Here is a 27036-nt window from a genome sequence, read left to right on the forward strand (position 1 = left end):
GTAAAGAGATGGATGCCTTGAAGAAGAGGCTGCATGAGACCTTTGATATGAAGGATCTGGGTGATGCAAATCACATCTTGGGTATGCGGATACTTCGGGACAGAAATCAGCATGTGTTGTATTTGTCTCAGAAGGAATACATTGGCAAAGTCTTGCAGAGGTTCAATATGGACGGGGGGAAGAAGGCTAGTACTCCTTTGCCTCCATATGTGAAACTCAGTGCTATGGACAGCCCACAGTCAGATAGAGACAGGGCTGATATGGCCAAGATTCCGTATGCTTCAGCTTGTGGCAGTCTCATGTATGCCATGGTTGCTACTAGGCCGGACATTGCATTTGCAGTGGGAGTGGTTTCTAGATACATGGCCAACCCTGGCAAGAAGCATTGGGAAGCAGTGAAAGGTGTCATGAGATACCTAAAGGGCACACAAGATTTGTGCATTTGCTTTGGCAAACAGGATGCATTAGTGCATGGTTACACGGATTCGGATTATGCCGGTCATCCAGATAACCGGAAGTCTACTACCGGTTATGTATTTACATTCACAGGAGGTGCTGTGTCATGGATATCCAGGATGCAGAAGTGCACAGCCTTATCTACTACAGAGGCCGAGTATATTGCAGCCCCACAGAGGCTTGCAAGGAGGCATTATGGCTATCTCGGTTAGTGGTTGATTTGGGCTATACAGGGGATATTCCATTGTTGCATTGTGACAGTCAGAGTGCCATTCAGTTGGCAAAGAACCCTGTTTTTCATGCAAAGACGAAGCATGTGGATGTGAAGTATCACTTCATCAGAGAGGTGATAGAGAACAAGCAAATTCAGCTTGTTAAGATTCACACGGATGACAACCCGGCTGATCTGTTGACGAAGAGTTTGCCTACGGAGCGGTTTGCTCATTGCAGACACTTGATGGGCATTGGATGAGGCCATTTTCAGCCTTGATATGGCCTTGTATATTATCATGTACATGCTGATTTTTTCTTTTCCTTTACTTAAGGGCACTTTGCCTTTAAGTGGGAGGTTGTTGGGGTAAAGGCGTTATGCCCACCCTTATAGTGTGTACAAGCCCATAAGTTATAGTACATAGTACACTTAGTACTTTTAATGTACTAAGTGCACTATGTGTACTAGTGCAATATACATGTGTGATAGGGGAGTCACACACTCATGCCTCGTGAGTTGACTTATCCCCACAACTCTCTCTCTCTCTCTTCCTTGCTTCTCTGTGTATGTCTCCCATGAATGAACTCTAACCCTAATTCTGTTTTCTCTCCATCATCTGTTTGATCTCTACTTGCTTCCACTTCATATTCTACTGCACAGGCATCTATAACCAACTTCTTTGGCCCCGTCAATAGAGAGCCCCAGCCGACATTCAACCCATACAAGATCCACCAGGACAGATGGACCAAGAGAGCCAGGCGACCACCAAGTGAGCACCCTCAAAGGCCGCTGCATGCTGGCAAGTGTGCACCCATGAAGCAAAGGTCCTCCAAAGAGCCAAATGCCCCTCCCGGAGACCCAGACCTTCCATCCACTAGCTCCAGATCCGGGACTTGCTTCAGCGACACAGACAGGTACCACCACAGGTAGTGGATGCTGAGGCAATGTACTCCGTCCATAGAGAAGGAGGAAACATGATAAGTCTCGACACATGAGGTTCCTTTGCTGCCTACTCTATTGTATACACAGGGCCTACCTAGTAAATTGGCCCTACTTTTCTTTCGGCAACTAGTTTTTCTTTTTTCGTGTTGTCTTGACATGCAGTTTACTCACGGATCACATGCAACACCTTTTTGGTCTCAGAGACCCTTCGGGTCTTTCATACACTTGTAACATCTTTCTTTCTAATTTGACCTCCCTCCCTTCCCCACACCCTCAAACATGCTGTTTCCATTTCCATGTGTTTGTGTTTCCCCATTTCCCATGGCTGGCTCCAAACTGCATTCTTCTGAGGCGAATGAGGTGCGATCAAACTGTTTCTTTATCATGAACTCCTTGCAATATGCATTAGACTCCTGGAAAATGAGTAACCCCTCTGCATCAGTTGGATAGGGTTTAGAAAGGAAACCAGCTCCTCTGTGAAGTGATAACGGCATAGCACCTAGGATGATCAATGGTACGCCATCCATCAATTAACATAGTGTGAACACCCAATAAATAGGGTGGTGTGAATTATGCATTAGAAAAACCTTGCGATTATCTGAAACGACTTAGAAATGTCAATTACAGTCTCTCCAGTTTTCCACGTATGATGGTTTCTAACCTTCCTCTTTCTATACTTGAAGAATTCCTACTTCACTCTTGCAAAACTGCATCTGTTTCTTGTGAATGTTGCTTGTAAATTCCATCAGCAGCAGGCGAACCAGTAGTTTTGATATCACCCAATTTTGAACTCTCCTGCAAGGATTTTAATTAGAAAACTGTGATTCATATAAGCCAGCACTTCTAGTGAATCTCTATAAAGCCTTTTTTATGAGAAGTGCATGAAATTCATGTACTCCCTTGCCAGTAGCAAAGAGGTTTTAATGGGGCCAGACCTGGTCAGTGTGAGTGAACTCTGTTGAGGATGCTCCTATAATCTTCTCCAGACAGGATATCCGAGCCTCCAAATTTGAGTGAGAAATTTCTGCCTGCAAAATAACCATCCTTAGAGACCGGTCTTTATGTTAAAGCACAAAAACTATGACATAACTCCTTACACAAACCTGCATTTAGCTTTTGTCATGAGACATAACTCCTTTACATAAACATGTAATACTCATGTTATAAAACAGCACGTTTCACTTATTGACGAGCTGCATATATGTGGCCAGTTGGAATACATGGACATGTACCCTTTTATTTGTCCATAACCCCATTGATATTTACTTTTTTCAGAATACTTTGTTTGCAACAAAGGTGGCCAATGTGTTGGTGATTAAACACCACATTGCCCAAAACTTGGCATTGCACACCACCAGAGCCCATTTCTGGCTGTCCAGCTACAGCTGCCTGATCTGACTCTTGATCTCATAGGAATCCTCCCTCATAGAGATATCCAATTATACGCAAGCCCCTAAATTATATAAGTTTTTAAGTCAGTAATAAAAGCACCAGCCAATACAAGCAGTGCCATTAAGTCACTGTCACCAACCTGGACATTTCCCAGTCTGAAAGGGGTCTGGTGGACTCCAGGATGTTTAAATTTTTGGAAAGTACAAGCTTTGGGAATGGGGGATTATCCTAGAATACAAAGGACCACACTCCTAATTTTTGGCCCGACTTCGATGGAAATTCTGTTCACGTCATTACATCTGGAATTGAGGAGATACCAAGAGTTGGCAAAGTGCCTATGACAGAATGTCTACCAGTTGGGATATTTTTAGAGATAAAGTTTATGGAAGGACCCATCTCTTAGATTAGGACATGTGGCAGGAAAGTGGACCAAAGTGAGACAAGTGGCCTCACACTTGTTAGAAAATGGATCAAAGTGAGACAAGTGGCCTCACACTTGTCACTCCAGCTATTGTGTGGCTCTCCACTTGTCATTGTAGCCTTCTCTTGCCATTTTAGCTCATGGGAGGCCCAAATCTATAAATTGGAGCCCTCTCTCTTCATTAATGGAGGCTCTCTTGCTGCACACTAGCCTCTACCACCGTTACAGGCTGCCCTAATGATGGCTACTCTCTTTTTCTCTCACTTGAAGGCTGCCCATGAAGAATACCGACTGTTGGGGACTGTTTTGGAGGCTTCCATCGCGAAGAAATACTGAAGGCAAGGGTATTTAATCATTTATTATGATTTCTAGCCATTGTACTTGTACCAACATTTGTACTTGCTGTACCAGCCCTTGTACTGGCTGTACCAGCTTTTGTACTTGTTGTACCACCCATTGTACCGATTGTACCGGCTTTTGTACTTGCTGTACCTGCTGTACCAACCACCGTACCAACTGTACCAGCCACTGTACCTGCTATACCAGCACTTGTATTGGCTGTACCAACTTCTGTACCTGCTATACCACCCATTGTACCGACTGTACCAGCTTCTGTACTTGCTGTACCTACTATACCAGCCACCGTACCAGCTGTACCAGCAACTGTACCTGCTGTACCAGCCCTTGTATTGGCTGTACCAGCTTCTATACTTGCTGTACCACCCATTGTACCAACTGTACCAGCCATTGTACCTATTGTACCGGCTGAATGGAGAGTTGTACTTGTTGTACCCTTTCTATTGCATGAAGACCCGTGGTTTTTGGGGAAGAATCAATACCCACACGGAGGTATATGGATTATATTGTTGGCTCGGCATTTCTACAGCCTATGTTCCGGCTTGGTTGCCTCGTGTTGGGCTGTGTTATTACATTTGTATATGGATAATCCGGCATCTCCCGTAGGGAGAGTAAGGCCCTCAAAGCTTGTACATGATATTATTCTCCTTGGGTAATAAAATACTCCAAGGGGAGGGTCGGCCCATTCCGGCCTCTATGCGGTGTCACACGTTCAAGCTCCATTTTCAGCATTTGTGGATGTTTTGTCCAGCTTTTATGTTTTATGCAAAGTGATAATGGATATGTGTTAAGGCTGGGGCCATGTTTAAGTGTTTTAATATGCATTGATGGTATCAACAAGTGTGTCAAAGGCCCTAGTCCCCCGGGCACACCCGCCGCGAGTTACATTGGTATCAGAGCATAGGCTTTCTTGGAAGCAGAGGCTTCCTTCTATCAATAAGGAAGAGAAAAGATCTCAAATGGGGACCACACTTACCATCATTGCTGTTAAGCATGGCCAGCCGCTTCATAGCTTATGAAGCAAGAGCATAAGCAGTAGACAGCTTGTTGGTTTAAGGAGACTACAACAAGCGGAAGGAGAGTGCAATAGTGATGCACATGTGTAGTCAGCAAGCGGAAGACAAAATGAAAAACAAAATAAGGCTGCCAATCACCACCGAGACATCCATGCGAGAGAGATGAATATGACCTAAATTGTTCCTTCCGGATAGCTTCAATATACGATGGATTGAAGGAGTGCCATGTTGAAGTTCATGGCGGATTGTACACTAGGATCAGCATAGTGGATAAAACATAAGCATGCATAGCATTGAATTATTAGCAATAAGTAATTAAGAGAACACTAGCATAATGATATAAAACTCGAGCTATTTCTTCTATTAGATGTTGCCTCTTAAATAGGCGCAGATACATGGGTGGAAGCATGAATGTGAGTACAAAAAAGCTATGTCTCGAACAATGCTATTTGGGTAGTGAACTAGCTCTTTGAAAGGCGTAAAGCTAGATTTCAAGAAATCCATTTTACTCTACGAAAAAGATCTCACAATTCAAACTTTTAGGTTTTACAATTCAAACCTTCATGATTCCCTTCTCCCACGTTTGCGGGGTGGAGTTTATTCTGTTTCTCTCTCTCTCTCTCTCTCTCTCTCTCTCTCTCTCTCTCTTATTTTTCTCCCTCTCTCTCTCACGCTCGTGTGCCCACACACAAACAAACTTGCATTTCTCTCTCTCTCTCTCTCTCTCTCTCTCTCTCTCTCTCTCTCTCCCCCCCCTCCCACACACACACATAGATTGTAAGATTCCTCCCTCCAGCTTTTGAGGTGTACAGGTGTAAGAACCTCCCCTTTTGATCTTATAATTATTCCCCTCTCTCAAATAAAAGAAAGATCCTGTTTTACCCTGTTTTGGTCTAGAGAGAGAAAATGTCTCATTCAAAATTAAGATATTTTTGGATATAAAAATCCTCCTAGTGTTTCAAATGATTTTCCCTGAAACAGAAATTCAAAATGAACTTTCGAATGTGCAATTGGAATTAATTGAAAATAGGTAAAAAGGACCTTATCATGAGGATCTAGATTTTCTGAAAATTTTGGATTAAGGTTCCTATGGACCAATAAGATTAATCCAAATATAGGGAGGAGATAAATGAATGGGAAAGAGAATTAGGGTTAGAGTTCATGTGGGAGACATACACAGAGAAACAAGGGAGAGAGAGAGAGACATGGAGTTGTGGGGGATAAGTCAACTCATGGAGATGAGTGTGTGACTCCCCTATCACACATGTATATTGCACTAGTACACATAGTGCACTTAGTACATTAAAAGTACTAAGTGTACTATGTACTATAACTTATGGGCTTGTACACACTATAAGGGTGGGCATAATGCCTTTACCCCAACAACCTCCCACTTAAAGGCAAAGTGCCCTTAAGTAAAGGAAAAGAAAAAATCAGCATGTACATGATAATATACAAGGCCATATCAAGGCTGAAACTGGCCTCATCCAATGCCCATCAAGTGTCTGCAATGAGTAAACCGCTCCGGAGGCAAACTCTTTGTCAAACAGATCAGCCGGGTTGTCATCTGTATGAATCTTAACAAGTTGAATTTGCTTGTTCTCTATCACCTCTCTGATGAAGTGATACTTCACATCCACATGCTTCGTCTTTTCATGATGAAGGCAATGAAGTGTTAGGGTTAGGGTTTACAGAAGCTTCAAGCAGGCGTGGAAACCAAGAGAGAGAGAGAGAACACGACTTCAGTCTATTGCTTGATGAAAAAAGTGAAGTACAATAGCCACATAATAGTGACCCTAAAGATAAGTGTTCACATGTCCGGCCATAAAATGTGCCGGATGGACCAAAACACCTATAAACTGAATATAAGTGAACCTAGGCTAAACTGGGAGAAAAAACCTCCACAAACTGAAGTAAAAAGTGCCCCAGTAATCTACTGATGATCACTAGCACTCCTCTGGGTACATACACAGCGTAAAACCCAACAAACCCCCCTGGAGTGATATGTGATCACTGTACATCATCCACCAAAAGGAAACAAATTCAAAGCACTGCGGAATGCTTCAAATTTCGGACGTGGTAATGCTTTGGTGAAGATGTCTCCCACATTCTGATCTGTAGGACAGTAGATCAGACTGATATCTCCTGCCTGGAGTCTCTCCCGAACAAAATGATAGTGAATCTCAATGTGTTTCGTGCGAGCATGAAACACAGGATTCCTGGCCACAGCAATGGCACTCTGACTATCAGTATAGATAGGTGTAGGCTCCTCCACTGAAATATCCATATCAGTCATGAGACGACGCAACCAAAAACACTCAACAGTAGTAGTGTAGGCTGCTCTGTACTCTGCCTCACAAGACGAAGTGGCCACTGTGGTCTGTTTCTTGCTTAGCCAAGAAATGCATGAAGAGCCAAGAAAGAAACAATTTCCACTAGTGGAATGTCTGGTATCAAAATCACCAGCCCAATCTGAATCACTGTAAGCGTATAACTGCATGTCACCCCCCTCAGGATAAAGCAATCCAAGAGACAAGGTACCCTGCAAATAACGGAATACACGCTTCACAGCTTGCCAATGTGACAACCGCGGGCTGTGCATAAATCTGCTCAACTGAGAGACTGCATACTGAATATCTGGCCTTGTATTACACAAGTAAATAAGGCACCCAACAGCCTGAGCATATGTAGTGGCATCAAAGGAAACACTGTCATCTTGTAGTGACAGTTTCATCCCAGGCTCCATAGGAGTACTAATAGGCTTGCAATCCTGAAATTTAAACTTCTCCAGAAGTTTAGCAACATAACGTGATTGCAACAACCCAATGCCTCTGTTATCCTGCACAAACTGTATGCCCAAATAGTAATGTACAAGCCCCAAGTCAAACATGTCAAATGTCTGTTGCAGTATCTCCTTAAAAGCTGCAATTTTGTCATCATTTGATCCCATGAGCAAGAGATCATCCACATAAAGACTGATGACCAGCAGATCTGTCTCTTCTTTCTTTACATACAAAGTGGCCTCTGATGGACTGTTCACAAATCCCTGAGTGAGTAGAAAAGCATCTATTTTTGCATACCAAGCTCGTGGAGCTTGTTTCAAACCATACAAGGCCTTTTTCAGCCTGCAAACTTTCCCCTCATGACCATGTTCTGCAAATCCCATGGGCTGAAATACATAAACTTCCTCCTCGAGGTCCCCATGTAGGAATGCAGTCTTTATGTCCAACTGATGAACAACCCAACCACGATGTGCAGCCAATGCAATGACACACCTAAGTGTCGACATACGGGATGTAGGAGCAAATGTCTCCTCATAATCAATGCCCTTCTGTGCATAGCCCTTTGCAACTAGACGGGCTTTGTACCTGTCAATGGATCCATCTGCATGTCTTTTCAACTTATAGACCCATTTAGTACCAATTGCTTTCTTGCCTTTAGGCAAATCAACCAAATCCCATGTTTGATTCCTTTTAATAGAATCAAGCTCATCCTGCATGGCTTTGTTCCAATGCACATTATCTCGTGCATCTACAAATGAATCAGGCTCATCATCATCCTGTAAACTGGCTCCCATAACCAGATTCAAATCCATGATGTGTGCATGCTCATTGGTCCTTGTTTCCCTACGAGTACGACTGAAACCGATCCCGTCAAGTGGGAAAGACTCCGTTGGACACCCACACGCTTAATAGCACAACTTTAAAACCACAAATATGAAATGGACAACTTAAAATAACTTGAACTTTAGATGAACAGAAATGGAAAGATGGACACCAGCACTGGGGCCGGAACGGGCCGACCCCCCCCCTCAATATATGATATATTTATTGGGAGTATTTAATGAATACAATGCTCCATGGGTTCTGAGAACCAGATAATGTCCATGTACATATGAAAACAGTACCAAACAAATAGCTCGAATTTCGATGTAGAAGCTCGAAGCAGATCGACCACTAGTGTGGTCCAATCGCTACGGTCCTGTGCTTTCACTGGACTCCGCGGAGAGCACCACACTGGTGTTCCGAGACCACGCACAGACAGGCGCTCTCGTACTAACGCCTGGCTCTCCCGATCTCAGCACCTTTGGACCGAGGTTCGCCCATATAGCTTGGACAACCCGGCACCGAACGGGTGTAGGCCGAGCGGGACGAATCTTTTACCAGATTTAAACATATAATACTTTACTCAAATCTGAAAATTCACTTACTTGTAGATGGTTGATATGAAACCAATACTTGTAGTATGATGAAGTCTTCCAGGTGATGCGAAGTCCCTTTGATGAAGACTCAGTCGCCTCGTGGTGAACCACCAAGGCAAGTTCTACCACAAAGGGCACAGCCGCCTGCTGTGAGAGAGAGAAACTTCCACTTGCAAGAGAGGAGAGAGTCAATACACAGCTACCAGTATAGATTATAACCGCCAGCAAGGGGGTACAGAAGGTACACAGCCTGCAACAAGAAGGTACAGCCTGCAGTACGGAGGGTACAGAGGCTGTTGCAGCCAGTCGCTTGTGGAAAAACAAACGTAGGAGAGGTGTAGGGCAGCCACCAGGGAGTACAGTCGTAGCAGAGGGTACAGAAGGTACACAGCCTGCAAATAGGTACAGCCTGCAGAAAACTGGCGCAGCCACCTGTATAGAGGAAGTGCCGCCACTGTGCAGGGAAGGAGAAGTAGCCGCCAGCAGGGTATAGTCGCCTGTATGTGCAGCAGCCTGTAGGGCGGATGCAATGGTATAGCAGCCAGCCGACTGCAATGAGTGCTAGCCGCCTGTAGAAGAGGAGGCGCAGCCAGCAGCAGAGACAACAGAAGCAGTCGCCTGTAGAATACGTGCGCCAGAGAGAGGAAGGTTCGCCGGTTGTCTCACGTAAGGTGTAGCGATGGGTGATGGATCAACGCCAGGTAGATGCGATTGCCTTTACGCTTGAAGGAGAGCCATATTTAATAAAAATTGAAGTGAAGATAACCTTAGAGCTACCCACGCATGCATGTGGGGGATTAGTGGGGGTTGGTGACCATGCCCACCCCCACACTCACTTAAAAGTGGGGCTCCCCACCTTGGCCCCAAAGTGGGTGCCCAAAGGGGGTGCCCACTTTTAAATAAGTGTGAACCCCTAACCTTATAAATGAAAGGGTTAGAATTTAAAACATTAAAACAACATGTACCATATACTTACCACCTGTTCACATGCACTGAAACTCGTCAGAATACAGGGCAAACTTCACGACTCACTGGCAAGCGTCCCCGCTCAGTAAGTAACACGTCAGGCAGGCAAACACACAAATACATGTCATACGAAAACAGTTTCAAACATGCAAATTATGTGTGCATGTGCAAAAAGTAACATGGACATATCTCCCGTTCATGGAACATGTACAAAATATCTGTCGGCACAAAACTGGCACGACATAAAACATAAAAACCTGGCCTTCCTATGGAGTGACAGTCCCATAGGTAAGACACAGTTCCAGGCACGAGTTTCCCTATGGTGTGACAGTCCCATAGGCAAAACACGGCACGAATACTGGCTCTTCCATGGCGTGACAGTCCCATGGATCGAGCACAGTCCAGGTCATACACGGGTGGCACTGATCTGGCTCCCGTCCATACGACACCATCCTGCTAACACACGGGTGGCACCAGTCTGGCTCCCGTCCATGTCAGCAAAATACTGGCCTCTTCACATGAGACACCGGCCTGGCCTCAAGTGAACGAGACGCAAAAACTAGGAATGGACCAAATGGTCGGCCAATTGGTGACATCCCCCCGGGCTTCTAAAGAGTTGACCTCAACTTAAAAGCCTCAAGATATGCCTGCAACAATTGCGGATAATCTGCAAAATAATCCTCATTTACCCATTTGGCATCAATAGGCAAATAATTCTTAAACTTCACAAGGTATCTCCTGGAAAGCTTTCCTGCAGGTAGCTTTCTCTCCTTGTGAAAAACAATCTGTTCTGGCTGGAGGATCTCCTCAAGCTCTTCAATCTCTGGCGGATCTTCTGTGACAGGCTCATCAGGATCTGGCCCCACATATTTCCGAAATAGACTCACATGAAAAGCATTGTGAATCTTCCAATGACTAGGTAAAGCAAGCCTGTAGGACACTTCATTGATCTTCTGAATCACCTTGAAGGGTCCATAATAGCGAGGAGAAAGCTTAGGATATGATCCTTCTCGTCCTGGCCTCTTCCGAAGCCTAGCCTTCTCAAATTTCAGCAATACCCAATCACCTTCTTTGACTTCCATGTCCCTTCTATGCTTGTCAGCAGCCTTTTTATGCTTATCCTGAGATCTTGCAATGGCTGTCCGCACCTGACCAAAGGCAACATCCAAGTCACGAACATATTCATCAGCTGCAAAAATCTCATCCTTGGTACGAAGGATGGGTGGCAAGACCACTCTGCCATAAATAATCTCAAACGGAGCCTTTCCTGTAGAAGCATGGATTGTATTGTTGTAGGCAAACTCAACAAGTGGAAGATACTTCTCCCATGCACTCTTTTGATCTGCCACATAACACTTCAATAAATCCAACACAGCTGAATTTGCAGCTTCACTTTGGCCATCCGTTTGGGGATGATAAGCTGATGAAAACTCAAGCTTAGTACCCATATTATCAAACAAAGCCCTCCAAAATAGGCTTGTAGTCCTGGGATCTCTATCCCCAACAATGGATTTAGGCATACCATGATGCTTAAAAATATTAGCAAGAAAAAGCTTTACCATATGATCAGCTTTGATGGTTTTCTTGACGGGCAAGAAGTGAGCTTGCTTGCTAAACCTGTCCACAATAGTCCAAATAGCATCATTCCCATGCTGGGATCTAGGCAAATCCATAATAAAATCCATCGTGATACTTTCCCAAGGTTGCGAGGGAATAGGCAATGGCTGAAGCAAACCTGGAGGCTTTTGCCTATCAAATTTTACCTTTTGGCAAGTGATACATGCACGCACATAAGCCTCAATGTCTTTACGCATGCTTGGCCAAAAGAAATACCTCTGAATCATGCGAGTAGTAGGCATAATACCTCTATGACCAGCATATGGTGGAGCGTGACATTCGTCCATAACCTTTGGACGCAAATCCTTCACCACACATAGGCAATTATCCTTCATGAGATAACCCTCGTTGATAACATAAGAGGCATGTGAATGACCAGCCATCAAATCAGTCCATATATGGCAAAAATCAGCATCCAAATGATACAAATCTCTCATAGCAGATAAATCTCCATGAGAGGCCACTGAGACTGCAGCAATATAAGGCCTCCTAGATAGTGCATCGGCCACCACATTTTTCTTTCCTGGAGTATGCACAATCTGAAAATGAAACATGGAAAGAAAATTTGCCATTCTCATTTGCTTCTCTGAAAGCTTGGTTTGAGATAGAAAGTATCTCAAGCTTTGATGATCTGTCTTGACTACAAATTCAGCCCCAAGAAGGTAGTGTTTCCAAATCTTTAAGGCGTGAATCACAGCCAAGAGCTCTTTCTCATAGATATCCATATGAAGCTCAGCATCATGCAAACGACGGCTCTCGTATGCAACTGCATGCCCTTCTTGATTTAAGACAGCTCCTAAGCAATCACCACAAGCATCACATTCAACCACGAATGACTTGTGCAAATCAGGAACAATCAATACTGGACCACATATGATCGCATGCTTGAGCTGTAAGAAAGCATCCTGTTCTTTTGAAGTCCATTTGAAAACAGTTTTCTTCTTCGTGAGATCATGTAGAGGAGTGGCAATCATAGCAAAATGCCTTATGAAACGCCTGTAATATGAACATAATCCCAGAAAACTACGTACTTGATGTACGTTTTGCAATTCGGGCCAATTCCGAATAATCTCGATCTTTGCAGGATCCATTGTAACTCCATGCTTGGATACAATATGTCCCAGATAATGAATCTCTGAAAGGAAAAACTCACTTTTCTTGGCATTGACGAAAAGTTTATGCTTCCGCAACTCTTCGAACACTGTGACCAAATGAGTTCTGTGTTCCTGCTCATTCTTGGAGAAAACCAAGATATCATCAAAGAAGACTCCTGTAAACTTGCGATGGGTTCGGAATATCCTATCCATCATACGATTAAAGGTAGCAGGAGCATTGGTGAGATCAAAAGGCATTACCAAGAATTCATATAATCCGAAAGCTGTCCTGAATGCAGTCTTATGGACATCTTGTGGCACCACGCGTATCTGGTGATAACCACTCTTCAAATCAAGTCTGCTAAAGCAAGCTGAACCATCAAGCTTATCCAAGATATCATCAATACGTGGAATAGGGAATCTGTTCTTGATGGTAAGCTTGTTCAAAGCTCTATAGTCTACACACATACGGAATGATCCGTCCTTCTTTTGAACTAGAAGTACAGGAGAGCAGTAAGGTGAGGAACTGGGCTGAACCAAACCTTTCTCTAAAAGCTCGTTTACCTGCTTCATAATTTCTTCTTGTTGTGCAGCATTCACTCGGTATGCGGGTTTGTTAGGAGGAGAACTACCTGGCACAAGATCTATACGGTGATCTTCGGGCCTTTGGGGAGGTAATTCACCTGGCAATGAGTCAGCAAAACAGTCGTTGAATGCATTAAGAAAATTCAGCCTATCATTAGACATAGCATCCACATTTTGATGATTTGGCACAAGACTATCACGCACAAAAACCAAGTACGCTGAAAGACTCTTTTTCATTGCTTTATTAATTTGGATGTGTGATACAACTGGGATGGAATCCCCTTCTTTGCCAGCATCAATAAAGTGCATGCGGCCTTTATGCATAAAAGAAATCATATTAGACTTGTAGTCTTTGCGGGGCTCAAGCCTATGATGCCACGGCTTGCCCAGCAATACATCACATCCATTCAGTGGAGCAACTAAGAAATGCTCATTATCCAGATAGCCCTGTATATGAATACGCAACTTCCCAATCAAAGGGGTAACCTGCACCTCTTTACCAATAAATGCAGCTTCGGCTTCAATCTGAGGTCCCATGTTTTCAACCTCAATACCCAATGCAGCTGCCATTTGCATAGAGATGGAATTGTCAGTTGCACAGTCATCAAACATGAAAAGTGCGGGCTGATCCTTGATTTGCCCCCAAGCCTTGCAAACCATTCTCTCTTTAGCATCATGACCTGTATTACCTTGCACATCAGGAACTGCATGAACATTTGCTTTGGTGTGCTTGTCCTCGTGCTTTGGTTTGCGATCTGGGCATTGCCGAAACATGTGGTCTTTGCTACCACAAGAAAAGCATTTTCCATCCTTAGCATATTGCTCTCTTTGCTCCGGAGTTAATCCAAATTTGTTCTTTCTTGGGCCCTGTTCTTTATTTTCAGCTTTACCACCCTTGTAGGACTCCCGGAAGTTCTTTTTAGATGGCTGTCCGCCCTTTTGCTGATTTGGGGCAGCCTTGTCCTTCGCCTTGGAACCTCCTTGATCCTGCTTGATCTTGAGCACCAATTGCTCTGTAGCAAGGGCAGAAGCTGTGAGTTGTTGCAACGTATGTTTTGGGTGCAATTCAATACCCGATCTATAGGCAGGTTGCAATCCAGAACGAAACTTTCTCTTTCTTTCATCTTCTGATATTAGCATGAAGGGAGTCACTTCCAGCAACACTTTCCAAAATTTGTTCACATACTGTTGCACACTCTCATTATCTTTTTGTTCCAGCCTATCCCACTTTTGAGTGAGAGTTTGCTCTGCATTGGGTGGCAAGAACTGAGCATAAAATCTGTCTTTGAATTCCTTCCAAGTAGAGATGGGATCCTTGGTGATCTTTTCGGTGATCCACCAATGGGCAGCAGTGCCTTTCAGAAACATGCTAGCATGGCGCACCTTCGACTTTTCTGTAAAGTCCTCATCGCTAAAAGCAATGTCGAACTGTGCCACAAACGCTAACACCTTAGAAGCATCATGTTCACCATGAAAGACATCAAATTTGACAGATTTATCACCTGCTTTGAACTCCTTGAGCTTCCTGGCATGAGGCTCATGGTCCTCTCTTTTTCTTTTCCCCTTATCCAACGGGGTAGCCCTGTCTGCATGGGCTCCATGGGCCGTCATAGAAGCTTCATGGGGCACGGTGGCATGTGCTCCACGAACTCGAAGCTCAGATGCATGTGACTTACCTGCATATGGCATAGTCTCTCCATGAGACAACTCAGAAGGCAAAATTTTTCTGGAAGCAGACCTGTCACCATGAGATACATATCTGGCATGCATGTGACTTTGATGCGCTCCATGAGCACTGGCATACATAAATCTGTCAGGCTTAGTGCCTTGGGGAGAGGATGCATGACGAGAGGTGACAGTCACCTCTTCCTTTTGCATAAAAGATTTCAGCCTCTGGGATGCGGGATCTCCATGCTTTAAACGAGGTGGATTTCTGAAAATCAGCTCTCCGTCATCCCCCTCTTTGATATCACCTTTGCGAAGGAGATAGGCAAGTGCCAACTCCCTTGGTTTCTTGCCCACTTCACGAGCCATTGATTCAAAGGTTACATCAACCATAGCATCAGCCTTCCTGGCTTCAATAGCACTTTGTAGATGAGGATCTTCATGCAAAAACTTCAATTCTTGCTCTTGAGCCTGCAAAAGTTTTCTCATATGTTCCATTTCAGCCCTCATAGCATCAGGGTCTTGTTCAAGCATAACTGTCTTTCCTGGAGACAGTTGACCCTTGGATTCACTATCAAGAACCCTTTCAAGGGGCTTGTGTCTACCTCGCAGGGCATCAGACCCACGAGAAGCACTAGAGGGACCCCTCGAATTTGGTACTTCCAAAGGGTTGCCTTGGCTGTCCATTGTGTTCAAAGTTTGCTAAAAGCGGGATGTCCAGTACACAGGTTCGTTTCCCCACTAGGAAGAGGGAAACAACCGTGCTCTGATACCAATGAAACCGATCCCGTCAAGTGGGAAAGACTCCGTTGGACACCCACATGCTTAATAGCACAACTTTAAAACCACAAATATGAAATGGACAACTTAAAATAACTTGAACTTTAGATGAACAGAAATGGAAAGATGGACACCAGCACTGGGGCCGGAACGGGCCGACCCCCCCCCCTCAATATATGATATATTTATTGGGAGTATTTAATGAATACAATGCTCCATGGGTTCTGAGAACCAGATAATGTCCATGTACATATGAAAACAGTACCAAACAAATAGCTCGAATTTCGATGTAGAAGCTCGAAGCAGATCGACCACTAGTGTGGTCCAATCGCTACGGTCCTGTGCTTTCACTGGACTCCGCGGAGAGCACCACACTGGTGTTCCGAGACCACGCACAGACAGGCGCTCTCGTACTAACGCCTGGCTCTCCCGATCTCAGCACCTTTGGACCGAGGTTCGCCCATATAGCTTGGACAACCCGGCACCGAACGGGTGTAGGCCGAGCGGGACGAATCTTTTACCAGATTTAAACATATAATACTTTACTCAAATCTGAAAATTCACTTACTTGTAGATGGTTGATATGAAACCAATACTTGTAGTATGATGAAGTCTTCCAGGTGATGCGAAGTCCCTTTGATGAAGACTCAGTCGCCTCGTGGTGAACCACCAAGGCAAGTTCTACCACAAAGGGCACAGCCGCCTGCTGTGAGAGAGAGAAACTTCCACTTGCAAGAGAGGAGAGAGTCAATACACAGCTACCAGTATAGATTATAACCGCCAGCAAGGGGGTACAGAAGGTACACAGCCTGCAACAAGAAGGTACAGCCTGCAGTACGGAGGGTACAGAGGCTGTTGCAGCCAGTCGCTTGTGGAAAAACAAACGTAGGAGAGGTGTAGGGCAGCCACCAGGGAGTACAGTCGTAGCAGAGGGTACAGAAGGTACACAGCCTGCAAATAGGTACAGCCTGCAGAAAACTGGCGCAGCCACCTGTATAGAGGAAGTGCCGCCACTGTGCAGGGAAGGAGAAGTAGCCGCCAGCAGGGTATAGTCGCCTGTATGTGCAGCAGCCTGTAGGGCGGATGCAATGGTATAGCAGCCAGCCGCCTGCAATGAGTGCTAGCCGCCTGTAGAAGAGGAGGCGCAGCCAGCAGCAGAGACAACAGAAGCAGTCGCCTGTAGAATACGTGCGCCAAAGAGAGGAAGGTTCGCCGGTTGTCTCACGTAAGGTGTAGCGATGGGTGATGGATCAACGCCAGGTAGATGCGATTGCCTTTACGCTTGAAGGAGAGCCATATTTAATAAAAATTGAAGTGAAGATAACCTTAGAGCTACCCACGCATGCATGTGGGGGATTAGTGGGGGTTGGTGACCATGCCCACCCCCACACTCACTTAAAAGTGGGGCTCCCCACCTTGGCCCCAAAGTGGGTGCCCAAAGGGGGTGCCCACTTTTAAATAAGTGTGAACCCCTAACCTTATAAATGAAAGGGTTAGAATTTAAAACATTAAAACAACATGTACCATATACTTACCACCTGTTCACATGCACTGAAACTCGTCAGAATACAGGGCAAACTTCACGACTCACTGGCAGGCGTCCCCGCTCAGTAAGTAACACGTCAGGCAGGCAAACACACAAATACATGTCATACGAAAACAGTTTCAAACATGCAAATTATGTGTGCATGTGCAAAAAGTAACATGGACATATCTCCCGTTCATGGAACATGTACAAAATATCTGTCGGCACAAAACTGGCACGACATAAAACATAAAAACCTGGCCTTCCTATGGAGTGACAGTCCCATAGGTAAGACACAGTTCCAGGCACGAGTTTCCCTATGGTGTGACAGTCCCATAGGCAAAACACGGCACGAATACTGGCTCTTCCATGGCGTGACAGTCCCATGGATCGAGCACAGTCCAGGTCATACACGGGTGGCACTGATCTGGCTCCCGTCCATACGACACCATCCTGCTAACACACGGGTGGCACCAGTCTGGCTCCCGTCCATGTCAGCAAAATACTGGCCTCTTCACATGAGACACCGGCCTGGCCTCAAGTGAACGAGACGCAAAAACTAGGAATGGACCAAATGGTCGGCCAATTGGTGACAACGACCAGCAAGAGGACCCTCTAAATGGCTGTCCTGTAATGTCCTCAAATACCATCTAGGTATGTGTCTGACCTGTGGTGCCTGCTGCCCCATATTTGGTTCAACGTCTGGCTCATTTTGCTGCTGAATTTCTGCACCACCTACATCATTTGCTGGCTGTCCTGTACCCTCATTAGTTGGATCACCAACTGTGGAATGAAATTCCATAGGTAGTAGACCTTCAAACACATCATTTTCAGCCTGATTTGCCTCATAACCAGCCATGGATATTTCTGATTTTTCATCAAAAATCACATCCCGACTAGTGAATATCTTCCTGGATAGTGGGTCATATAACCTGTAGCCCTTGCTCTCACGGCTATACCCAACAAAAATGCATTTTGTGGCTTTATCATCCAGCTTCCTCCTCAACTCTTTGGGTATGTGTGCATATGCAAGACACCCAAAGATACGAAAATGCGATACAGAAGGCTTGCGGCCATGCCAAGCCTCAAAAGGAGTAATAGAAACCAATGCCTTTGTGGGACATCGATTCAAAATATGACAAGCACACATGACTGCTTCCACCCAAAAGATATGTGGTAGCCTTTTTGCCTTTAGCATACATCTGGCCATCTCCATGAGTGACCGATTCTTCCTTTCTGCAACCCCATTCTGCTGTGGAAAGTAAGGAGTAGTATACTGATGTTTTATACCTCTACTCCCAAGAAAGGAATTCAGCATATGTGACATATATTCCCCCCCTCGGTCAGAACGGAGAGTCTTGACTTTGCATCCTGACTCTGTCTCAGCAAGTGCTACAAAGGCCAAAAATGCATCATATACCTGTGATTTCTGTGTCAAAGGATAGACCCAGCATATACGAGAGAAGTCATCAATAAATGTTGCAAAATAGAAGCAACCACCTAATGACTTTGTTTGCATGGGACCACAAAGATCACTGTGTATAAGTTGCAACTTTGCAGTTGCTCTTAGAGCCTGATCACGTGGGAAGGAAAACCTGTGCATTTTTCCCAAAATACATCCTTCACAAATGTGATCTGGAGGCTTCTCCATGAGAGGTAGATCTGTAAACATGTTATGTCGCTGCATAAGCATAAGACTACCAAAATTTACATGCCCCATGCGAGCATGCCATAACTCCGCATCAACCATAGCTGGAGTAAGAGTGAATGCATGATAAGCAGACTGATCCACTGGCTGAAATGCATCTAACTGATAAAGTCCATGACATAATGTACCAGTAAGCATCAAGGTCAAGGCATTAGCTTTGTCTCTGACCATGCATTTATCATCATCAAAGTGGACTTGCATACCACAATGTGCTAAAGAAGAAATGGACAACAAATTCTTCTTTATCCCTGGTACATATAAGGCATCTGTAAGGCGGAGAATGGAGCCATCAATGGCTGTGAGCTGAATCTCCCCAATGCCACGAACTGGATATGAAGCATTGTTGGCACACTGAACAGTTTTGCCAACAGGGGCAGGGCCAACATGACTAAACAAATCCCTGCGAGATGTGATATGCTTTGAGGCACCACTATCAAAATACCAAGTACATGCATGCTCTCTCAAACTGAGTGCCTGTGAAGACCAAGAGGCATCATAGCTGCATGTATAAAAACAGTAATCCCTATCCTCAACAAAAGAAGCAGTCTCTGGAGGAGCTTTAGAAGCATCATTAACAAACATCCCAGCTTCCTTTGCCTTTTCTTTGGCAATCCTCTTCCTACATTCCGTGATGTAGTGACCTGGCTTCTTACAGTAATGACATTTGCCCTTCTTCTTGGGCTGTCCATCACCTTTCTTGGTATCTTGTGAAGAACCACCATCACCTGAATTTTGATTTGAACTCTTTGGCTGAGTTTTTCCTTTCCCCTTTTGACCTGTAGTAAATGCTTGTTCAGCATTTGTGTTCATATTCATATTCTTCCTCATTTGCTCCTCTTGTAGTAAGAGAGCAACAAGTTCCTGATACTTGAGGGGTTCAACAGCATTCCTCATGCTGAGGTTCAAAGAGGTATGAAAAGCCAAGTAAGATCTTGGCAAAGAGTGCAAGATGGTGGACACAAGCTGTGTCTCAGGAATAATCTCATCCACATTGATGAGTTGCTCTCTCAAATCCTGCAGCTTGTTTAAGTGGCTAGACATATCATCTCCTTCATTCATTTTCTGATTTTCCAGCTCTCTTTTCAAAAATGAGATCCTAGCCTCATTACGAGCAGCATACATCTGCTCCAAAGTCACCCATGCATTCTGTGAAGAGCCAGCTGAACGAATATGAGGTATAATGGACCTCTGTACTGACAATGCAATGAGTGACAAAGCTTGTGCATCCCTGGCATCCCATGTCTTTTGAGCATTTGTTCTTTGAACAGGCAATGGCTCCTGAGCCTGTACCTGTTGTCCTCGTCCACGAGCACCCCCTTGGGGAGGAGTCTCTAGAGCCAATGGACCTGGACGTGGTTCATCACCACTAACAAAATCCCAAAGACCTTTTGCCACAAGCACATTTTTCAACATAAAACTCCACAAGGAGTAGTTCGTGCCATCCAATTTGTCTTCCTTAGACAAATATGTGAATACATCACTTTGCTGTTGATTTGCCATTATGCTTACGCACAATGTTGTACCTGTTTATCAAAAAACACAATAGCAGAAACCCTGAAAATAACTGTACTCCACTGAATACAGTTCACCCAAATATGCCTGCACTCTCAATCCTCTGAATGTGCAGCTCAATGCACCAATGACTGAGTAGAGCAGCAAATGGCGTACACAATGCCAAAATGCCCCAAAAATGCCCAAATTTGCTGCACGCAAAACTGTGCAAAAAACCTGTATAGTTCTTTGCTAGAAAATCTGCCTGTTGTGCCTGTCTATTTTCATAGAGAAAATAATATTGCCCAAAAACAGAAAAAAAAATTTTAATGCTTACCACTGATTGACTGAGTAGCTTGTGGTATTTCTGCAGGTACAGTCCACCAAAGAGCAAGTACAGTTGACTGTAATGCACAGGACTGATGAAGGCTGCAGGCAGATTCGTGGAGTTACTGTGCAGGTACTGTGGTCGACTCTTGAAGGTACGGAAGCTGCACAGTGTCGAGCTGCACAGTTTTGAGCAAGGCGACCAGGTACTGAACTCTTGAAGGCGGCGCTTACTGTACGGGCAGGTACAGTACTTGTAGGCGGCGCTTACTGTACGGAAGCAAGGCGACGCCTGTTGCAGCACACGATTGAGTCAGCGTTGACAAGTACAGTCGACGCTTGTTGCAGCACACGACTGAGTCAGCGTTGACAAGGAGCTGGTACGGGTGCTGACAGCAACGAACAGGTACGGCAGGCTGCAGGCGACGATTTGCAGGCGGCGCACAGGTGTACGGGCTGCAACAAAAACGTACGGGAGTTGTACGGTCAGCAGCAATAGAAGCCTGGCAGTGTACGGGCAGGAACAGTCATGCCTTCAATGCTCTGATACCAAATGAAGGCAATGAAGTGTTAGGGTTAGGGTTTACAGAAGCTTCAAGCAGGCGTGGAAACCAACAGAGAGAGAGAACACGACTTCAGTCTATTGCTTGATGAAAAAAGTGAAGTACAATAGCCACATAATAGTGACCCTAAAGATAAGTGTTCACATGTCCGGCCATAAAATGTGCCGGGTGGACCAAAACACCTATAAACTGAATATAAGTGAAACTAGGCTAAACTGGGGGAAAAAACCTCCACTAACTGAAGTAAAAAGTGCCCCAGTAATCTACTGATGATCACTAGCACTCCTCTGGGTGCATACACAGCGTAAAACCCAACACATGAAAGACAGGGTTCTTTGCCAACTGGATGGCACTCTGACTATCACAATGCAACAATGGAATATCCCCTGTATAGCCCAAATCAACCACTAACCGAGATAGCCATAATGCCTCCTTGCAAGCCTCTGTGGCTGCAATATACTCGACCTCTGTAGTAGATAAGGCTGTGCACTTCTGCATCCTGGATATCCATGACACAGCACCTCCTGTGAATGTAAACACATAACCGGTAGTAGACTTCCGGTTATCTGGATGACCGGCATAATCCGAATCCGTGTAACCATGCACTAATGCATCCTGTTTGCCAAAACAAATGCACATATCCTGTGTGCCCTTCAGGTATCTCATGACACCTTTCACTGCTTCCCAATGCTTCTTGCCAGGGTTGGCCATGTATCTAGAAACCACTCCCACTGCAAATGCAATGTCCGGCCTAGTAGCAACCATGGCATACATGAGACTGCCACAAGCTGAAGCATACGGAATCTTGGCCATATCAGCCCTGCCACTATCTGACTGTGGGCTGTCCATAGCACTGAGTTTCACATATGGAGGCAAAGGAGTACTAGTCTTCTTCTCTCCGTCCATATTAAACCTCTGCAAAACTTTGCCAATGTATTCCTTCTGAGACAAATACAACACATGCTGATTTCTGTCCCGAAGTATCCGCATACCCAAAATGTGATTTGCATCACCCAAATCCTTCATATCAAAGGTTTGATGCAGACTCTTCTTCAAGGTATCCATCTCCTTACGAGATTTCCCGGCAATCAACATATCATCAACATACAAGATGAGGATCAATAGACTGCCGTCCAAAGCTTTCTTGGTGTATAAGCAATGATCAATGTCGCTTCTCCTGAAATCTTGGGATTTCATGAATGTATCAAATTTATGATACCATTCTCTTGGTGCCTGTTTGAGCCCATAAAGACTCTTTTTCAGCTTGCATACAAGCTTCTCCTTTCCACTTACTGCATAACCCTCTGGCTGTTGCATATATATCTCCTCATGGAGATCACCGTGAAGAAAAGCAATCTTCACATCCATCTGAATCAAGTCCAGATCATCATGTGCAACCAAAGCTAACACAGCTCTAAGTGTGGTCATTTTGACCACTGGAGAGAAGATCTCCTCAAAGTCCACACCATATTCCTGCTTGAAGCCCTTAGCCACTAACCTGGCTTTGTATCTTGGCTTTGCATCAGGTGCAACTTTGAGCCTGTAAACCCACTTGCATGGCAAAACCTTCTTGCTTGCAGGTAAATGCACCAACTTCCATGTTCCATTTTTGTGCAAAGAATCCATCTCTGACTTCATGGCACGCTCCCAAAGAGCCTTGTCTGCCCTCTGTAAAGCCTCCTTATAACATGAGGGCTCCCCACAGTCAGTAAGCATCAAGTAGTCAACCCCTGGAACAAACCTGTCAGGGGCTCTGGAGGGTCTTGTGGACCTCCGTACCCAATGACCATCATTTGCAGGTTGCTGTCCAGCCTGCATATCACCCATTGGTGGCTCCTGTTCCATGCCATAAGGCTGAAATATCATGCCCGGTATTTCCTCTAACTGTGGTATATCCATAGGGATATCTTCTGCCATCTCTGGCTGTCCATTTGAACCATTTTCAGCACCATTTAAGGCCTGGTTTTGCTGCTGTAATGGCTGATTTATAGCCCTTGGTGGTTGTCCATGATGTCCATCATCATCAAAGATGACTCTGCCAGGCTCTTGTTGCCTTGCAGGCTCCTTATACATGCATGTTTCATCAAAAATGACATCATTGCTGCGTATAATCTTTCTATTCATGGGATCCCAAAGTCTATACCCCATTTCACCTCTGTCACCATATCCTAGGAATATGCATTTGTGAGACTTAGGATCAAGTTTGGTGCGCATTTCCCTGCGTATGTGCACGTACGCAACGCAACCAAACACTCTCAAGTGCTTGTATGACGGAGGCTTCCCTGTCCATACTTCCTCTGGCACTTTTCCACCAAGCCTCGTGTCGTTGTCATCGGTTACAGTTGGGTAGTATATTGCCACCTACAGGTAGGTAGTGCATTGCCAATGTCATGGGGAGGCAACAAAGAGTTATTATACGCCAAGCTTCATATTGGTATTGAACACAAATTGAATGTTGTGTTATTCATGTCAACGCAAAGAGATTGATTTTGTTTGTCTATCAGTGTAAGGTGTGTTGGAGACATACCTAATCCACATATCGTAGCATATGTCTATATAGATTAAGCGATAAAGAATTTCTCATTTATTGCTTTATAGTAAATCATTTCCCATAATTAAAATGGTTTACGATATTGTTTCACCTAGTAGAGGTGTCCAATGAGACCACACTTATAGAGGTGTGTCTGGATGGTGCTATTAGCTTTTGGTATGACCATAGTTAGCCCATAAACATGTCCGTAGAGACATGGTTGGCCATAGAGACATAGATATGTATTTCCAAGCACTGAAAGTGGTTGCCGGAGTAGACATATGGATAGACATGTATCTACTCATGGGCTGGGAGTGGTACTCTCATTAATACATGTTACTCTTGATTTTCTAGTAGTGTGTAGACACTGTCTATGTGAAAATCATCTTCATTGCAAGATGTGTAAACAGTCCTTGGAAGAACGCAAGAACTTTTGGAGAGAGGAAAGTGTAGCTTTTCTTAGACTATGGGTAAGATCAGTTGAACTTTACCACATTATAGAACAATTTGCTAAAAACTTGTAACAATTGCGCAACTTTGTTGAATTAAAGTCCATGTGGTTTCTAACCACAAGAGAAAAACATCTTTGATGTCGTACATACAAAGGAATTCCTTGAATGTCATAGAACATGCAAAGAAATTCCTTGAATTTCGGAGCACGTTCATTATGAAGTTCTTGAGGATTTGAGAACTTTTGGCATATACTAAAGGCATGATGTTATATGATGCCTTAGTAGCAATATGTGTTTTATTGACATCTTTCATAGTTGCAAGTGGCAACTATGGCTTATTCTTCCAAATGAAAGACGAGTGTTACATGTTTCCTTGGTCATAGTACTTAAGGAAAATATGTGTTGTGTCTTGCTTTCCTTGTCGTAGTACTTAGGGAAGTTACGGGCGTAGATGACCATATAGTCTACATAGACACTAATTTACATCTTTCTGAACCATTTTCACGAATGAAAACTTTTCTTGAAGGGAAGAGTAACTACGTTGAAAAGTAAAAAGATGTGAAAACATCTGAGCTCCCTAGGCTAGGCTCTTTATCAAACATCTCTACAAATTAAATGGCTTGCCCGCACATATAGTGTTGAATAGAGATAGGAGGTTGGATAGTCGCTTTTGAAGGAAAATCTTCAAAATTTGGATATTACTTTGAGTAAATGGCCGATCATCCGGAGTTCGATGGTCAAAATTGAAAAAGTCAACCAAGTAGAAATCAGGTTGAGAGAAGTACTTGTTACCTGGAGAATTTGGTTTTTGCTATTCAGACATTTATCGACTAGATTTATTCCATTCACGTTATTGCATGGATTCTAGTCTACATCTTCTATGGCCGTAGAGCTATAAAAGAAGAATATTCAACTCTTTGGTAGTGTAGCCTACAAACTTGAATTGCTCGAGAGCTCTCGAGTACATCTAGTTATTCATGTCAGTGGCGTGTGCAAACAATGTAATTTGTCTTAAAGTTGTAGTTGAGTCCTTGGAGTTACCACACTTCCTCGTGAACCATGGAGAATTCTTAGGTTCAACGATCGGAACACGAGGTGTACTGTGTACCGATAGACAATTAAGTGGAAAGATATGTCATAAAAGGTCTCAAGTGAGAACAACTAAGCTTTCCCTAGTTTGTTTTCGCGGACGAAAACTCTTTAGAAGGGGGGAGTAATATCACGTAGCCTGTAACGGCGCATGGAAGCTTGACCGGATGCGGAGCCCGAACGCCGGAGTGCGAATGGCAAGTGCATCCGAGGTAAAGGGGTGAGGGCACCCCAAGTCGGAGCACTTGGGCGGCCGAGCCAGCTTATGGGTGGGCAAGCCCCTATAAGTGTCCGGGAGTGTGGAGTTATCCACACTCCTCTCTATGGCTGAGTGGTGACTAGAGCTCCTTGCCCTCTTGAGCTATGGTGGTGGTTATGGAGGATGCAACATTTGTTCACCAAGCCGAAGTCTTAGGCTTCCTTGGCTCCTCATCTTCGGCTTCTTGGAGTTTGTTCAACATCCAGTGTCGAGAGGGGGTGTTAGCATTTCATCCCCATATGCTGCCCATATTTGTTCCCTTTTATGGCCCTTGATTGTGGGCTGGCCACCCTTATTTTTCTCCCATTTTTTCCCAGGTATCTTCATTGTTAAGTTGTGTGGTTCATGTGTTGACACACTTGCTCCCTTTTGTATCCTTCACTTATGAGACTACTAGGTCTCTTGCTCTGGATTGTATTCACTGCAATATATTCAGCCTTTTGGCTTCGTATCTCTCTCTCTCTCTCTCCTGCACTCTCAATTCAGCACATTCTAGTGCTCTCTTTGCTTCTGCTCTGTGCACTCTCTATCAGAACACCACTACCGAGTTGGGACCTAGGGTTAAGCAAAAGTTTAAACTTGGGAGGTCATCCAAAAACAAAAGGATGCCAATCCACAAAAACATATAGCAAAGAGACTTCGCAATATTCCAGAAGGCTAATGCTTAACTTGTGATGCTTTCATCATTTTTACTTATTTTCCCGTGAGTAGATCCTTCTGTAGCAGCAACTTGAGTGTCCACCCAAAGGCAGCTAGATCTCCCATCCGAAAGAACTGAAACAATTATGGCTGTGGATGTTGTCGGGGATCCTGTGGGGATTGACTCGGGACCTCCCCCTTCAACCCCACATCACTAGGCTACACACCCATTGACTTTTGCCATAATATTAAAATCCAAGTAATGACAAACTTGTGTCTTGATGTCCGCTTCACACGACAGTGAACAACCTCAGATGCTGGTGAGATAAAGATACATGTGCAGATGAGATCCACTGTCCACATTAGGTTGGAAGTAATATTTTACAATCTACATGGATAAGATCACAAAACCTTTACTTGACTGAATTTTGAAGGTTAAGGGTTGCACAAAGCAAGACCGTTTGCAGGGGTGATCTTGTTTACCGGGCTATTTAAAAACGTTCTTGAAAAAATGGTTAAACTATGTGTAAGGTAAGATAATGGTGTGGCGCATACCTGTTCCGCGAGGCAGCGATAGCCGGTCTTGATTTCTGTCTGGATGAGGTAGAAGCTCGCAGCTGCAGCAGACGCAAAGCCTGCCATGAACGAAGCCAGGCGGGTTCTGAACATGTACATGGTTGCCTTGGAAGGGTAAAAACTAAACATGGGGGTTTACACCCCTCACCAAAGTGAGAAGATCTGCCCCCGCCC

At 44.5% G+C, this 27036-nt stretch overlaps 1 protein-coding gene across 1 annotated transcript; it reads right to left on the reverse strand.

The window, feature by feature from the left end:
• Positions 1-2184: 2184 nt before the first annotated feature.
• On the reverse strand, positions 2185-27036 carry LOC147614183 (uncharacterized). Its single transcript, XM_086780420.1, has 3 exons — positions 26842-27036; positions 2545-2637; positions 2185-2404 (listed from the first exon to the last, which is right to left on the reverse strand). Exons 1-3 carry the CDS (start codon positions 26989-26991, stop codon positions 2303-2305), a joined length of 345 nt encoding a protein of 114 aa, XP_086636546.1. The 5' UTR covers positions 26992-27036; the 3' UTR covers positions 2185-2302.

Source organism: Cibotium barometz, chromosome 42 (genome assembly GCF_041138505.1).
Source record: "Cibotium barometz isolate CiBa-2024 chromosome 42, ASM4113850v1, whole genome shotgun sequence".
Taxonomy (NCBI): Eukaryota; Viridiplantae; Streptophyta; class Polypodiopsida; order Cyatheales; family Cibotiaceae; genus Cibotium; species Cibotium barometz.

What these genes read in the sequence shown, in the direction of transcription:
- LOC147614183 (XM_086780420.1), bottom strand. Translation starts at nt 26,991, where the DNA reads ATGTTTAGTTTTTACCCTTCCAAGGCAACCATGTACATGTTCAGAACC. An exon ending in ATCGCTGCCTCGCGGAACAG is followed by an intron (nt 2,638 to 26,841) that starts GTATGCGCCACA and finishes GTTATTTTGCAG; the next exon opens with GCAGAAATTTCTCACTCAAA. An exon ending in AGTTCACTCACACTGACCAG is followed by an intron (nt 2,405 to 2,544) that starts GTCTGGCCCCAT and finishes AAATCCTTGCAG; the next exon opens with GAGAGTTCAAAATTGGGTGA.